The 16537-nt window shown below is 41.3% G+C and overlaps 1 protein-coding gene across 1 annotated transcript in view; it reads right to left on the bottom strand.

Annotated features, from left to right (window-relative positions):
- Positions 1 to 4486: 4486 nt before the first annotated feature.
- Positions 4487 to 16537, bottom strand: part of LOC113043674 (copine-8-like) — a 56810-nt gene continuing 44759 nt past the window's right edge. The window contains exons 9-13 of the mRNA XM_026203188.1: positions 9834 to 9961; positions 9317 to 9419; positions 7382 to 7439; positions 5896 to 5969; positions 4487 to 5515 (exon numbers count right to left, since the gene is read on the bottom strand). Of these exons, the coding sequence (XP_026058973.1) occupies positions 5312 to 5515; positions 5896 to 5969; positions 7382 to 7439; positions 9317 to 9419; positions 9834 to 9961 (567 nt within the window). The 3' untranslated portion in view covers positions 4487 to 5311. The remainder of the gene's footprint in view (positions 5516 to 5895; positions 5970 to 7381; positions 7440 to 9316; positions 9420 to 9833; positions 9962 to 16537) is intronic.

The raw sequence follows: 16537 nt of genomic DNA, 5'->3' as shown, positions 1-16537 counted from the left end.
ACTTTTTCCTTCCACTCAACTTTCTGTTAACATGCTTGGATACAGCACTCTGTGAACAGCCAGCTTCTTTGGCAGTGAATGTTTGTGGCTTACCTTCCTTGTGAAGGGTGTAAGTGATTGTCTTTTGGACAACTGTCAGATCAGCAGTCTTCCCCATGATTGTGTAGCCTAGTGAACCAAACTGAGAGACCATTTTAAAGGCTCAGGAAACCTTTGCAGGTTTTTTGAGTTAATTAGCTGATTGGCATGTCATGTATATTCTGATTTGTTGAGATAGTGAATTGGTGTTTTTTTTTTTTTAATGTGAGCCAAAATCATCACCAAAATCATCACAATTAAAGGGTCATGAAACCCCCCATTTCTGCACTGGTTAGTTCTCACCACAGTTCAAAAATTCTAAAAAAGTGGGCGTGGTTTTCAGCGGACCAGGGGAGGGGGAAGAGGGAAGACAGACAGCACACACAGCTTTGCGTTCAGACAGTTTCATTTCGCTACCATCGGGTTAGAAACACAAAAAAATGCACAGCCATTTGATGCACCCTGCTTCGAAAACATATTACATTTACATTCAGTCATTTAGCAGACGCTTTTATTCAAAGCGACTCACAAATGAGACATATATATTATTCTGTGGCGTTAATATAAGCCTTTTGACAGGTTGTGTCACAGAGCTATAAAAACGGTTACACTCACCAAGTGAATGAATCGCATTTGTGCTGAACTCTTATTACAAAGAAAAAACACTCTTCTGCGATCCATGAATGTTTCTCTGTTAATGTGTGCAATGTCATTTCACAGTCTGATGCGTCTTTCATAGCAAATCAACACATGTTGTTGTGAATAATTAAGCAAAGCGTCTTCTCATAGGATAAGAACATCCAATCTCATGAATAATTGAATAGACACCGACGCTCATCAATGTACTATAGTCCATTGACACATCACATATCGTGACGTCAACACAATGTAGATTTTAAATCCGGAAGATGAAAATACAGCAAAAAAGCTTAAAATTAGCCAATTTTCTCCAACAGTTAAAATTAGCGGATGCTAACATTGTCTTCTATGATGTACAACACAAACACCTCTACTATAATCTTAGAATAAGTAGTCTGGGGGTTTCATGACCCTTTAAAGAACCAAAGACTTCAGTCTGTGTGCATTGGATTTACACGAGTTTCACAATTTGAGTTGAATTACTGAAATAAATGAACTTTTCCATGACATTCTAGTTTATTGAGTACCTTAATGGCTTATCACTTTTGAACAATAGGTGGCACTGTTACCGTCACTGTTGGTGTCAATGTCTCAAAGCTTTGCCGAGATACAGCAATGCTTCAAATTGGTAGCAGCACTATACAAAAATGGTTTTGAGTATCCAAAGAAATCCATAACTTTTTGTCATTTGCTTGTTATAATACACACAATGTTTGATCTCAATATGCCAAACCATTGAGGAGATATAGTCTCACATCCATTTTGCATGCTTTTCGTCAAATTAATTTGTGATTATTCGAGAACGGTTTGATTAATCAACTTGAATTCCATTCAAAGGTTAAAAAAAAAGTGTTTCAAGATCATTTATACATAAATTACAGTTAAATTTCTATAATTTTCTATAATAAAAAAAGACTTTATAAAGAATAGTGTATATTTGACTGCATCTGCCACCACAATTGTAGAATGACCGAAAGAACAAATCTCTCCAATAAACATACCTCAAAACTGCATGCAAATAAAACTAACAATTACAAATGCAAACTATACACGCCATTTGTGTGGTGCATGCTTAAAAGCATATGCTACTGTACTTCTCTATTAGGCTCTGCTAGCATTTCTGTGTTTGTATATAGATATTGAGAGCAGCTACAGTTCTGTCATAACAGGAACAGTTCACCTAAAAAATTGTAATTCTCATATCATGCCAAACCCATTTGTTCTTTTTTTTATTGGAAAAAGAGGAATTTTGCAAAATGTTCATGGTGCTCTTTTCCATACAAGGAAAGTGAATGGGGACTGTAGTTGTAAAGCTACAAAAATGAGAAAGAAATTCCCTAAATGTACTCAAGATTAATCGAAATCTTCTGAACTTTGTGAGAGGAAAAGACCAAATGTATGGTCATATATTTTCTCCTAATGTTGGTGTATGAATTCCCCTGTGGTTATTAATTTGGCAAACAATTCCTAATTTGCTAAGAAGATATGTTTATTTTTAATAACAATAAACATAGTTCTAGAACATCCAGATAAGTTTGTGTGCCAATCTAATAAAACTAACCATTTATCAAACTATTTTTTAAATCTCCTTCCCCACCTTTATTTTATATATTTTATTTATTTACATACCATAAAATAATATTCCCACAGCATGGCAGAGAGTTCTTTAATAAAACCCAATTTAAACAGAACATTCCCTAATGGTTATTTTGAGCATTCTAATGCTTCTTATTATTTTAGAACCATAAGTATATTAAATGTTTCTCCTTTCATAAATAAAAAAATACATTTAGAATTTCTCGATGACATTTGTGTAGTACAGCATTTAATCAAATTTAAAATCTAAGATTACTGTCAAAACATGTATGATAGCTTACAAATATGAATATGTCATCCTACGGGGAGATGAACGAAGAAGATGAAGATGAATTCAAATAGTGTGCTGAAGAAACAACAAAGCAGGGAAGTGGGGGACTTAGGAGGAGGACACAGGAGTGGATGTGGGAAGGTGGAAGGCAATAGCAAAGGGGTGGCAGGAAGGCAGGCAGACAAAAACTGGAAGAGGTTTGAGTGGAAGACGGACATCCAGGAGGAGGACGACGTCAAACTAAGTCCAGAGGGAGGAGCCAGGAAGGAGCACGAGGAACCTGGTGGGACCCAGGTCGCAGCCATGAAGGTGACCCATGGTGGAGCCGATGGAGGGAGGAGCCATGGTGGAGGAAAAGACTGACAGCTCCAGGGTGCCAACAGACAGTGGTGGTGAAGCCTGGGGTAGAGACAGAGAGCCGATGAGCGAGGGTGATGCTGAAGATCCGATGGGGCCAAGGCAGAGCAGATGGCTCCGGCGACAGAAGCAGGGAGCTGAAAGGAAGGAAGGGCCTGACAGAGCCAGAGGAACAGAAGGAAAGAGGGAAGGAAGGACGGAGGGACGAGGCTCATCCTGAGGAGTGGAGTCCCGAGGAAGCAGATGGTCGATGACAGACTAAGGTGGAGCCGGAAGGACGAAGGAGCCCGGCAGAGCTGGTGGAGGGACAGTCGGAGGGCCAAGGTGGAGTCCAGGACTCACAGGATGGAGGCAGATGTAAGGGATCCTCCAGCCATGACACCGATGGAGACTGGCAGACCCACAGCAATCCAACTGCACAAATGGTGGGCTGAGGGTGAGCAGAGGGCCTGCCAGGAGACAGAGGAGGCGGTGATGAGGACTGGTTCAGGGGAGGTGGGAGAGGGAGGCTGGGTAGGAGGATGCTCAATGGGATAAGGAATAATGTGTGCTGCCCACACAAACCACAAGACCACTCCCAACACCAGGAGTGACAGTGACACGGGAACAACCTCAATGGTCATTGTCTCACAGGCAGATAGTTCAGGGCAGATAGACAGTTCAGGAAGGCAGATAATACCTGGCAGGCAGGAGAAGAGATATACATCCAAATAATAGTCCACTGAACTCGGCTCACCCTCAGCCATGGTGCAGTGGGCAGAGCTTCCCTCCACGCTCTCGGTGTCCATAATGATCTCCACCAGTGGTAAGCTCTGTAGCCAGCTCTCACACCTGGTCTGACGTCACAGGTTCTGGCTCCTCAGCTCTGTCGCTCCATTATGCAATGGCTTGTAGGTTGCTGTGGGTTCAGGTTCTCTGTCATCGGTGGGCTCAGGCTTTTGCTCCGTGCAGCTGAGATGATGGTGGGCTGTGCTCTGGGCTCTGTCGCATTCAGGATTGGGGTAGGAAGCACTCCAGACATGAAACATGGCCTCCCTCCAGTTCAGTCTGGTGGTGTCTGTGATGGCAAGACGGGTGAAACATAGAGCAAACACCAGCTGAAAACGTAGCTGCCCACTCCATAACGAAAAAAAAAATATTCTCAGAGGACCACCAGGACAAGACCACAGGAAACAGATGATTCTTCTGCACAATCTGACTTTGCTGCATCCTGGAATTGAACTACTTGTTTCGTCTGGTCAGAGGAGAACTGGCCCCCAACTAGGCCTGGTTTCTCCCAAGGTTTTTTCTCCATTCTGTCACCGATGGAGTTTCGGTTCCTTGCCGCTGTCGCCTCTGGCTTGCTTAGTTGGGGTCACTTCATCTACAGCGATATCGTTGACTTGATTGCAAATAAATGCACAGACACGATTTAACTGAACAGAGATGACATCACTGAATTCAATGATGAACTGACTTTAACTATCATTTTGCATTATTGACACACTGTTTTCCTAATGAATGTTGTTCAGTGTTTTGACGCAACGTATTTTGTTTAAAGCGCTATATAAATAAAGGTGATTGATTGATTGACAATCAACGGGAGACAGAAACTAGGTCACACAGAGTACATGAGGGATGAAAAGATATCAAAAACAGTCCGGGGTGTGACAGACTCATACATGTCTGGAATTTCTTGAGGTTCAGTAAATGAAGCCAAATAAAAAATTTTGGGTGAACTGTTCCTTTAACGGAGAGTAAGGCTTTTCCTGTTAAATTTCAGTTTTGTGCTAGTGCTGCGAAAGCTAAGCACAAATTATTTTTCAGACAGTCAAATGACCAAGAACACGGAATACTGATATAGCAAAATAATTCAAAGCGAACACTGTACGACAAAATGAAAACCAAGGCCTCGCATATCTGCGTGAAAGTTTCTCTCACGTTTGTAATGAGAGTGGATTCGTGCTTTTTTCTAAAAGAACACTTTCTCTATTTACAACGTCATGTAATAAAATGAGTAAATTTCATTGTTAAGCAGCTCAGAGTTTTCATGAGGTACAAAAAACGTCCGTTTGTAAAAAAACGGTACAATTGTAAACGTCTGCAGTATTTCGTCAGACATGAGAACAGGAGATAGTATGTGATATAGAAACTGTGAAGTCATATCTGATGTTTGACTGAAGAGGCCACGCGATACTGTAAAACAGTCTGAAACACCACCTAATACCTCAGCACGCCCGAGGAAGGACAGCGGCACGCGTAAAGCTCCCTAACTTCACCCTACGTACTGAAAGACAGCGTGCAGAAGGGCAGCGTTTCACTCAGACAGGCCGTGTGTGATCCTGAGAGTGACAGTGAACTATAGAGAGGACGTACAGTTCGTGCGATGGCTCAGATCTGCGTCTGCAGTGGGTGGACGAGTGTGGACGGGGGTTTGGAGGAGCTGGAGTGGGACGAGTGCTGGGGTTTGATGCCTCTGCTCCTCATGTACTGGAGGAACTGATCCGGGATTTCTGCAAGAACGTCTTTGGCCAGACGGGCCATGCTGAGGATGTGATTCCCTCTGCGATCGATGTAGTCTCGGAAAGGAACGAACTGATGAGGAATCGGGGAGATAAAGGAGGAAAATGCTGTTGACAACTGCAGAAAATCAATTCGATTCATCTTATAGATGGTAAAAATTTTTATAAATCACATTTTGTGTGAACTATTCCAATAACGATGATGGTTATACTTTCAAAAATATGATGATCAAAGCTAAACATTTATTATCAGTTCTGTACACTTGTCTACTCGCCCCCAATGCATTTACTGTAAACAGATTTCCCATTTGCTTTTACCACACACTGAGAGATGAGTCACAAATATTGTCTGTGATCATCAGTGCTACAGATTCTGTAGCCGTTAGCTTGAAAAACAGCTGGAATATTGCCTTACTATTTCTGTCCACAGATATACAAGGCTAGATAGCTCACCTGCACAATGTCTCTCTCAGCGAAGCGACCCCTGGATGATATCCTGACCTCATCTCCATCTAGTTCAATCATCTCTGTCAAAAGGAAGAAAATGGCACAGGAAAAACCATTATATGGTGCTCACATCCGGCTCAGACTGTTATAGTCAAGTGTGCTATCGCTGGATTTCATATGACTTCAAATACACCCTTTTATGTAGCAGCTATGAAATGAGTTCAAAGAGCAAATCATGACTGCTGTGAGATAACGAGAACACAGGGAGCTGCATATAAATGAGGTTTTATCTTCATTAAAGGGAAAGAATCAACCTTTATACAAATCGCAAGCCCAGAAAAGACCAATGTTTGCTTTTAACTTTTTAATGTGTAACATTAAAGCACAATTTAATGAAAAACTGGATTATTATTATTATTTAAGAAAGAAGAAAAAAACGATAACACGCGTCATCACTTCGACACGGAATTAGATCTGGCTTTTGTTCACACAGCGCTCGTCCCGAGCCGAACCCCGCAATGTTACTAGGTCCCCGACCCGGGTTCAATGCGGTAATCAATCCCGGGACGTGGTTGCTTTCACACAGAAGGCGACCCGGCAATGTTCCGGGAATATTGTGGGTCAGACATGCAGTGTGAAAGGGCTTAAATGACAAATTCACTTTAGTGAGAAGTACTTCAACACAATTTAAAAGAAATAAAATTAGATAAAATAGAATTAAAATAAGAAAAATGAAAAAAAAATCTGCATGTTTAAATGCAAAGATGCAAAAATGCCTCAATGCAAATGAGCCATATAATAATGTACATTCATAAAGCAATTGCTAAATAAATCAAGATTTTGATTATTTTCCAATTATATCATCTTGTGAATAAATATTGTACAATAAAAAAAACAATAATAGTAATAAACAGATTTATTTCATGATATACAGAACTGATTTCTTTATATATACATTGTGGGAGATGTTTCAAAATCATTCATAAATGTTTGCATATGTTAGCACTATTTGTCAATTGCTATGCTAATACTGCCCACTAAAAAAAAGAAGAAGAAAACAATGGTCATTAAAAATTGTTGTCATTATCATGGCAACATTACACCATTATCTGACTTGCACAATGGACACATGAACAACAGAGAGTGTAAATCATTCTCATTCACTCTGAACAAATATGCTACCAACAAAATAAATATGAAAACTACAGCAGATGAGGCAGTGATGACAGTTGAAATTAAGTTACTTTTCAGATGAAAGAAGAGGTCCAGGGTTATTTAAGAAATTAACTGATAAGCCGATGGAGATTTCAAAGCTCTTACAGTACACATGCTACTAGTCACGTTCTGGGAGACTGATTGGTCTCACTGGAACATGTGTGAAACAGGTTTCTCTTTTGAACTGATCTTGTTTGATGGTTCTCTGTTGGACTAGACTGATATCATATCACATCTTCAGACATCCCCAAAGACATACACATCACTCTCATCTTACCATCAAACTCAGCTGGCCCGACTCCAACAATGATGATTGACATGGGAAGACTGGAGGCCTTCAACAGAAGTGAACAGTTCATTAAAACAAGACCCCCTGGAATACCCTCCTCATATAATTCAACATTTGTGACCCTCTCTGTGAAATCCAGGCTAAAGTCTCAAAATCTAATTATGAGATGACAAGCATCAAAGTTCGATTTCAGCCATTAACTTCACTAGGGTTCCAGTCTTTGACTTGCCCTTACTCAGTCTATAATGAAGATATCAAGGTTACATTTCAACAGAATCTTCTATACCTTATGAAGGATGATTTTATGTAGAAAACAGTAAATCACACACACACACACACACAAATTACTTTAGCTGGGTTTTCACATCCAGGGTCCCATTTGTATAATAAAAAATGAGCAAAACAGACTTGTGATCACAGTACTGCAATACAAAATATTGTGTTGTGATGTATCATGAAGACATATGAGGCACTTTTCTAAGGTACAGACTGGTTTTCAGTTACTTTTTTTAAACAATGGCCAATTTGTAACAATTAAAAGCCTGTAGTCCCTGTAAAATGGTGATTTGAAATACATAATAAAAAATGCAATATTTAGCTGTGTACCTTATTTTAAGTTGCATCATTTCTTCCCATTCCATTGCAAAAAGTGACCATTCCATTTTCTCAGTTTTTGGAGAAAATATAGTGTTGAATGGATTTGTCAAGCTAAATCATTCAGCCCTGTTACTGAATTAACTAAATAAATAATACTCTTGCAAATGTTTTTTTTTTTTTTTCAATAATGTTTTACAATAATCAAAATCTACAAAGATGCGGTCCCCTTCTGAATGAAGACTTAATTTTGTCTAAATATACAAACACTGTGCACGTTAATTGCAACCCTGTTACACATAATGACATGCATTCATTTTATGTGTACATTTATACATTACTTTTATGTTTATTTAAAGTTTGAACTCTGTTTTTCGGAAATCTGAAACGAGGAAATGTGCCCTGCTCTAGTGTAGACAGCTCAGTTATCTGCACACTGAAACATTATGAATGACTCCTGGTTCAAAGAGACTCTGCCCATCACAGTCTGCATAATATATCACATTTCGCCGCCTCGACTGACGTGTTTAAAGGAAAGAAAAATGGATCCGTTTAAGAATTAATTTTTTTCTAATTTTGTATTCTTCACATTGTAATAGTATCCATAATGAGGAATCAACAAACTATGTGAGTGGGCGTAAATTCTTCTCTTTTATTGCAGCGCAATGGTAGTCTCATTTTTCATCCAATAAACAAAGTTTTTCTATTGAGTGGAATGATAAATGCCTATTGTTTACAAAGCAAACAAACATAGGCTCTTAATGATAAGGTTCAAGTGTGATAAAAATGATTTTGTACATTTTTAAACATTCTTCCAGGTAGATAATCAGCCATGATACTCAAAAGTCAGCCCTGTTACCATGATCTTGTAGTCGATAACCTGTTTTGGAAAGAGTGCAGTTTCACTGCCTTGTGCAGAAGACTTTAATGTCAAATTAAAAAGTAAACCATTTGTCTACTTCAAAAGGTCAACATCATTGGTAACAGGGCTGACATTTTAAGATAATACCTTATTGAAAAAAATAAAATAAAACATTGAACAGACAGAGAGTGGGAAAGCGGAATGATGTCTTTTTAAAATAAATGTATGTAATCTTTCATCACCTTAAAAGGGGGGAAATTTTGATGGTAACAAGAGTTGATAACTTGGGGACACAATGTTGACATTATGTCTAATCTAAAAGTAATAGGCCTACCACACTGTAAAACTTGGTGTTAGCTATTCATTGCCATGTTTTATAAATATGTACATAAGGGACGCTTGTATTTTCTACAATTTTTCCAAATGTTGTAAAGATGAGAAGGAATTTTTTATTTTTTTTTACTTACATTTACAATGGATTCTTTCGTCTGAGCCATGTCTGAGATGACCCCATCAGAGATGATGAGGAGGATGAAGTATTCAGAGCCATCCTTTACTAATGACGCATATCTGCAAAGAAATAAGCAAATCACTTCTTCTGCTTGTAACTGACACTGGGGCTGGATCGCAATTCAAATCCAATCCATCCTAGTGTCACAAAGGAAAGTACATCTAAAATAGTCAAAAGTACCATGATGGTGTACTATTTGTGGTGGATTTTCCAAGTACGCCCTAAAATGTGCTTTTTGGGCTTTTGCCTACAATCAGTTCTTTAATGAGGTACCAGGATGCAAACACAACACTGTAGTAACATAAAAAATAAATAACTAAACATTCTATAATATGCAATCTTACTGTAAGACAAAACCTGAATTTTTTTTTTTTTTGAAACTAAATTTTAACAGGATATTCTTAGCACATGGCCTAAATAACTAGTGTGAAAAATTGTATATAAGTATGTTGAAGTATTATTGGCTGCCTCACCTTGCTACATGATTAATGACAGGTGAGAAGTATGTTGGTCCATAAAGATGAACAGACTTCAGGCTCTGATAATACGCCTCTAGAACACCCTCTATCCCACTGCAATATGGGTTTTCTGGGTTCCCATTCTGTAAATACACATACAAATTAACATATGTACATGTGATGCACACTCCACCAAACAGTAGTCCACCAAACTACTGTTATAATCATAAGCCCCATCAGACTGGTTGTGGCGGAGGTGTTGCAGATATGCAAAATAAATCTAATGTATCTCTTGCTCTGGCTACTGTGTGTAGACCACCAGGGCCGTATACAGATTTCCCAAAAGAATTTGCAGATTTACTCTCAGACCTTTTGGTTACAGTTGATAAATCACTAATCATGGGAGATTTTAATATTCACGTTGATAATACAAATGATGCATTAGGACATTAGGCGATTACTGACCTAATAAACTCTTTTGGAGTCAAGCAAAATATCACAGGGATACACTAGATTTAATTATATCGCATGGAATTGATCTTACTGCTATAGATATCGTACCTCAAAGTGATGATGTTATAGACCATTTCCTTGTATCGTGCATGCTGCATATCACTGATAGTAACTATATGTCTCAGCGTTACAATCTGGGCAGAACTATTGATTCAGCCACCAAAGACAGATTCGCAAATAACCTGCCTGATTTATCTCAACTGCTATTTGTACCCAAAAATACACATGAACTAGATGAAATGACTGGCAACATGGGCACTATTTTCTCTAATTCATTAGAAGCTGTTGCCCCCATCAAATTGAAAAAGGTTAGAGAAAAACGTACTGTGCCTTGGTATAACAGTAATACTGTTACGATCGGAGACCCAGGGAAACACAGGAGACAAGAGATCCAATCGCAGTGTGAGTTTTAATGGGTAATCAAAATCAGAAATCAACAAGCCGGGGTCAAAACCATAAATCCATCCAACAAATAAACAAACAGGGAAGGAACAGGAACTGGAACAGGAACTCGGAAGACGAGGAAACTGGGTGATGGAAAGAAAGGACTCCATGAAGACAAACAGAATAAGACCAGTTAATATAGGCAGGGTAATGACTATCAAGTGAAGACACCTGAGTGCAGTTAACAGGAGTGCGATTACTGTGATGCAGGGACAAGGTTTGTGGGAATTGTAGTGCCTATGATGAGGTGCCTATGGGGAAGTGAGACCACTAGTGGAGACTCAGGGAACAGAGATCAGACAGCGTGACATTACCCCTCCTCCAAGGAGCAGCTACCAGAGGCTCCACCTGAACACAAGAAGAGACCAAGGAACACAGAGACCAGGAGGGAGGTGGAACGGCGGAGGACCAGGGGGAGGGATGGAGGGCCAGGTCCATAAAGGGAAACAGAGAGAAAAACAAAAACAAGGAGCCCAGGAGGGAGGTGGACCGGCAGAGGATCAGGGGGAGGGACAGAGGGCCAGGTCCACAGAGGGAAACAGAGAGAGAAACAAAAAAAAAAAATGAAAACAAAACAACAAAACTCAAGTCCAGGAGGCAACAGAAACCCACCAGGGTGGCGCAGAAGACCACCACAGCCATGCTGTCGAGACAGAAGCCCACCAGGGCGGCGCAGAAGACCACCACAGCCATGCTGTCGAGACAGAAGCCCACCAGGGCGGCGCAGAAGACCATCACAGCCATGCGGTCGAGACAGAAGCCCACCCGGGCGGCGCAGAAGACCAACACATCCGTGCGGTCGAGACAGAAGCCCACCAGGGCGGCGCAGAAGACCACCACATCCATGCGGTCGAGACAGAAGCCCACCAGGGTGGCGCATAGGCCCACCACATCCGTGCTGTCGAGACAGAAGCCCACCAGGGCGGCGCAGAAGACCACCACATCCATGCGGTCGAGACAGAAGCCCACCAGGGTGGCGCATAGGCCCACTACATCCGTGCTGTCGAGACAGAAGCCCACCAGGGCGGCGCAGAAGACCACCACAGTGGGATCAATGACACAGTAGTGCAAGTCTGGTTAGGCAAGTCTAAAACATAGAACATGAACAAGTTAAGGGTGGCCTCCGTGGCCACGACAGGATCAGTCGAATGCTCAGAGAGTTCGGCTGAGACGTGACAAGGCTCTGGAAGTTCTGCAGAGACGAGGAGAGGCTCTGGTAGTTCAGCCGAGATGAGGAGAGGCTCTGGTAGTTCAGCAGAGGCGTGGAGAGGCTCTGGTAGTTCAGCAAAGACGTGGGGAGGCTCTGGTAGTTCAGCAGAGACATGGAGAGACTCTGGTAATTCCGTGGTGTTTAGACTGGATTCAGGAAGATCAATGCTGACTTGACTCTGCTCATGAGGATCATTGGTGACTTGACTCTGCTCATGAAGATCATTGGTGACATGACTCTGCTCATGAAGATCAATGCTGGCTTGCCTTTGCCCATGAAGAACACTGTTGACTTGACCTGACTCTGGAGTGTCAACGGTGACTAGCCCTGACTCTGGAAGGTCAACAGTGACTAGCCCTGACTCTGGAAGGTCAACAGTGACTAGCCCTGACCCTGTAGGGTAAACGGTGACTAGCCCTGATTCTGGAGGGTCAACGGTGACTAGCCCTGACTCTGGAGGGTCAACAGTGACTTGACCTGAATCTGGAGGGTCAACAGTGACTTGACCTGAATCTGGAGGGTCAACAGTGACTTGACCTGACTCGACTTGACTCAAAAGTCAGCCCTGTTAGCATGATCTTGTAGTCGATAACCTGTTTTGGAAAGAGTGCAGTTTCTGCGCCGGTGGTCTTCTGCGCCACCTTGGTGGGCTTCTGTCTCAACAGCACGGATGTGGTGGGCCTATGCGCCACCCTGGTGGGCTTCTGTCTCGACCGCATGGATGTGGTGGTCTTCTGCGCTGCCCTGGTGGGCTTCTGTCTCGACCGCACGGATGTGTTGGTCTTCTGAGCCGCCCGGATGGTCTTCTGTCTCGACCGCACGGCTGTGATGGTCTTCTGCGCCACCCTGGTGGGCTTCTGTCTCGACAGCATGGAGGTGGTGGTCTTCTGCGCCGCCCTGGTGGGTTTCTGTTGCCTCCTGGACTTGAGTTTTGTTGTTTTGTTTTCATTTTTTTTGTTTCTCTGTTTCCCTCTGTGGACCTGTCCCTCCGTCCCTCCCCCTGATCCTCCGCCGGTCCACCTCCCTCCTGGGCTCCTTGTTTTTGTTTTTCTCTCTGTTTCCCTTTATGGACCTGGCCCTCCGTCCCTCCCCCGACTCTGGAGGGTCAACGGGAACCTGACTCGACTCTGGAGGGTCCATGGGAACCTGACTCGACTCTGGACTGGTGGCCATCTTGGGCAGTGGTGCTGGGCTGGCGGCCACCTTGTGCTGTGGCGATGGGCTGGTGTCCATCTTGTGCTGTGGTGCTGGGCTGGTGGCCATCTTGCCTCGTGACGCTGGACTGGTGACCACCTTGTTCTGTGGCACTGGGCTGGCAGCCATCTTGCATCATGGCGCTGGGCTGGCGGTCCTCCTGTTGGTAGACCCCGGTCTAGAATCGGCCATCCCACCGGGAGAGACAGGTGTGGCTGGGGTATTCCACGGAGACCGATGTTGTAAATAGAATACAAACTCCTACAAATTATAAGCGTCCAACTGCTCCATTTCATTTCGAGGTACCAGGTCATCCAGCCCAGTGTTGAAAGTGTCCTTTAGGGCCGCATCATTATATCCCATACCCTCAGCTAGGGTCCAGAACATTTGTGCCATAGCACCCACCTCAATCCCCTCTTGGTGGAGGGTGGTCAATTTGACGTATCGTGCCCTTTGTTCCACCATACTGGCTGGGGAACGGGTATGAAGTCCCACACCGCTGGATTTTGACATGGATGAAGTCCTTCTGTTTGGATCGGAGACCCAGGGAAACACAGGAGACAAGATATCCAATCGCAGTGTGGGTTTTAATGGGTAATCCAAATCAGAAATCAACAAGCCGGGGTCAAAACCATAAATCCATCCAACAAATAAACAAACAGGGAAGGTACAGGAACGGGAACAGGAATTCGGAAGGCTAGGAAACTGGGTGACGGAAAGAAAGGACTCCATGAAGACAAACAGAAAAAGACTGGTTAATATAGGCAGGGTAATGACTATCAAGTGAAGACACCTGAGTGCAATTAACTTTGATTAAGGGACAAGGCTTTGTGGGAATTGTAGTGCCTACGGTGAGGTGCCTATGGGGAAGTGAGACCACTAGTGGAGACTCAGAGAAACAGAGACCAGACATCGTGACAAATACTCACTCTCTCAAGAAAGAAACTCATAGTCTTGAATGCAAATGGAGAAAAACTAACTTGGAAGTGTTTAGAATTGCATGGAAAAACAGTATTTCCAGCTATAGACAGGCTCTAAAAACTGCCAGGGCATAGCATATCCACAAACTCATAGAAAATAACCAAAACAATCCAAGGTTTTTATTTAGCACAGTGGCTAAATTAACAAATAACCAGATGCCACCTGATTCAAATATTCCATCAACGTTTAATAGTAATGACTATACATTTCTTCACTGATAAAATAGATAACATTAGAAATACAATAGCAAATGTAGATTCTACAGCGTCTAACAGTTTCATCAATCGCAAGATAAACTGCAGGACAGGAAGAGCTAAATAAACTCATCACTGCATCTTAACCAACAACATGTTTATTAGATCCTGTTCCCACTAAATTACTGAAAGAGTTGTTACCTGTAGCCAAAGAACCGCTTCTCAATATTATTAACTCATCGTTATCTTTTGGTCACGTCCCAAAACTATTTAAGCTGGCGATTATTAAGCATCCAATTATTAAGAAACCAAAACTAGATCCTAGTGAACTGGCAAATTATAGGCCTATTTAAAATGTTCCATTTATGTCTAATTTTTTTTTAAAAAGTTGTGTCTGCTCAATTGAGCTCCTTCCTGCAAAAAAAATATCTGTATGAAGAATTTCAGTCAGGCTTCAGGCCCCACCATAGCACAGAAACTGCACTTGTTAAAATTACGACACCATAGATCATGACATACTCATAGATCTATTATAAAACTATACAGGTATTCAAGGGCAGGCTCTAAGATGGTTTAGATCCTAACTGTCTGATCGCTACCATTTTGTTTATTTAAATGGGGAGTCATCTCATTTATCACCAGTAAATTATGGAGTGCCACAAGGATCCGTCCTAGGTCCCCTTCTATTTTCAATATACATGTTGCCCCTTGGTAATATTATTAGAAAATATGGGATTAGCTTCCACTGTTATGCTGATGATACTCAGCTATATATCTCAACGAGACCAGATTCAACTTCTCAATTATCTAAGCTAACAGAGTGTTAAAAATTTAAAAGATTGGATGACCAATACTTTCCTCCTATTAAATTTGAATAAGACATAGATATTAATTATTGGACCAAAAAACTGTACATAGAATCTTGTATATTACAATTTGCAACTAGACGGATGTACTGTTACTTCCTTTACAGTCATAAATCTGGGTGTTATATTAGACAGCAACTTGTCTTCTGAAAACCATATTTCCCATGTTACAAAAACTGCATTGTTCCATATTAGAACATTGCCAAGCTATGAAACATGTTACCTGTTTCTGATGCAGAAAAGCTAGTTCATGCATTCATGACCTCTAGACTGGACTATTGTAATGCACTTCTAGGTTGTTGTCCAGCATCTTCAATAAACAAGCTACAGATAGTCCAAAATGCAGCTGCTAGAGTCCTTACAAGGTCAAGAAAATATGATCATATTACCCCAATTTTACAGTCTCTGCACTGGCTACCTATTAAATTCCGTATCAGTAAAAAATTATAATAACTTAACTGTAAGGCCCTAAATGGTTTAGCTCCTGCGTACCTAACTAGCCTTATACCACGTTACAATCCATCACGCTCCCTAAGGTCAAAACGCTGGACTTTTGGTAGTTCCTAGGATAGCAAAGTCCACTAAAGGAGGTAGAGCTTTCTCACATTTGGCTCCCAAACTCCGGAATAGCCTTCCTGATAATGTTCGGGGTTCAGACACACTCTCTCTGTTTAAATCTAGATTAAAAATGCATCTCTTTCACCAAGCATTCGAATAATGCATCTCTTAAATTGTGACTGGGGTTGCATCTCATCAAATGCACATTCTTTTTCTTTAGCTTGAGTAAAACTAATTAATTTTACTTTGTTGGAACAGCAGCTAATGATGTCTCTATTTGTTTCTCTGTTTTGCCACGGGATTTACATCCCTTGGTAACTAGGATATACACAAGCTCCAGTCTCGATCCAGAACACCTGAGAAGAGATGATGCTGACCCTCAGAGGACCCCAGATGATGCTAACCCTGAATCAACAAACAGAACTAACAAATATTGCTACAAGTGTGACTGCATCATACAATAATGTTAATAATGTTCATCGTCTGGCTGACTACGTCTAGTATTATTTTTTCAGAAAAATCCTGTCATATGCACACAAACTGACAGTCACCAGTTTTAAGCTGCTACTAAATATTGTAGAAACTTAATTTTCTATAAAGGTGCTTTGTAATTATTTGTTTTGTAAAAAGTGCTATACAAATAAACTTGAATTGAATTGAATGATATGCAAGGATAATAAAAATAAAACAGATATAATAGAAAAAATATAGCAAGCTAGTGTTAAAGGACTTAACTTTGTTAATTTTATAATAAATAAA

This window comes from Carassius auratus, chromosome 25 (assembly GCF_003368295.1).
Source record: "Carassius auratus strain Wakin chromosome 25, ASM336829v1, whole genome shotgun sequence".
Lineage (NCBI taxonomy): Eukaryota > Metazoa > Chordata > Actinopteri > Cypriniformes > Cyprinidae > Carassius > Carassius auratus.
The sequence above is the reverse complement of the archived record's forward strand: the minus strand, read 5'-3'. Positions and strand labels throughout refer to the sequence as shown.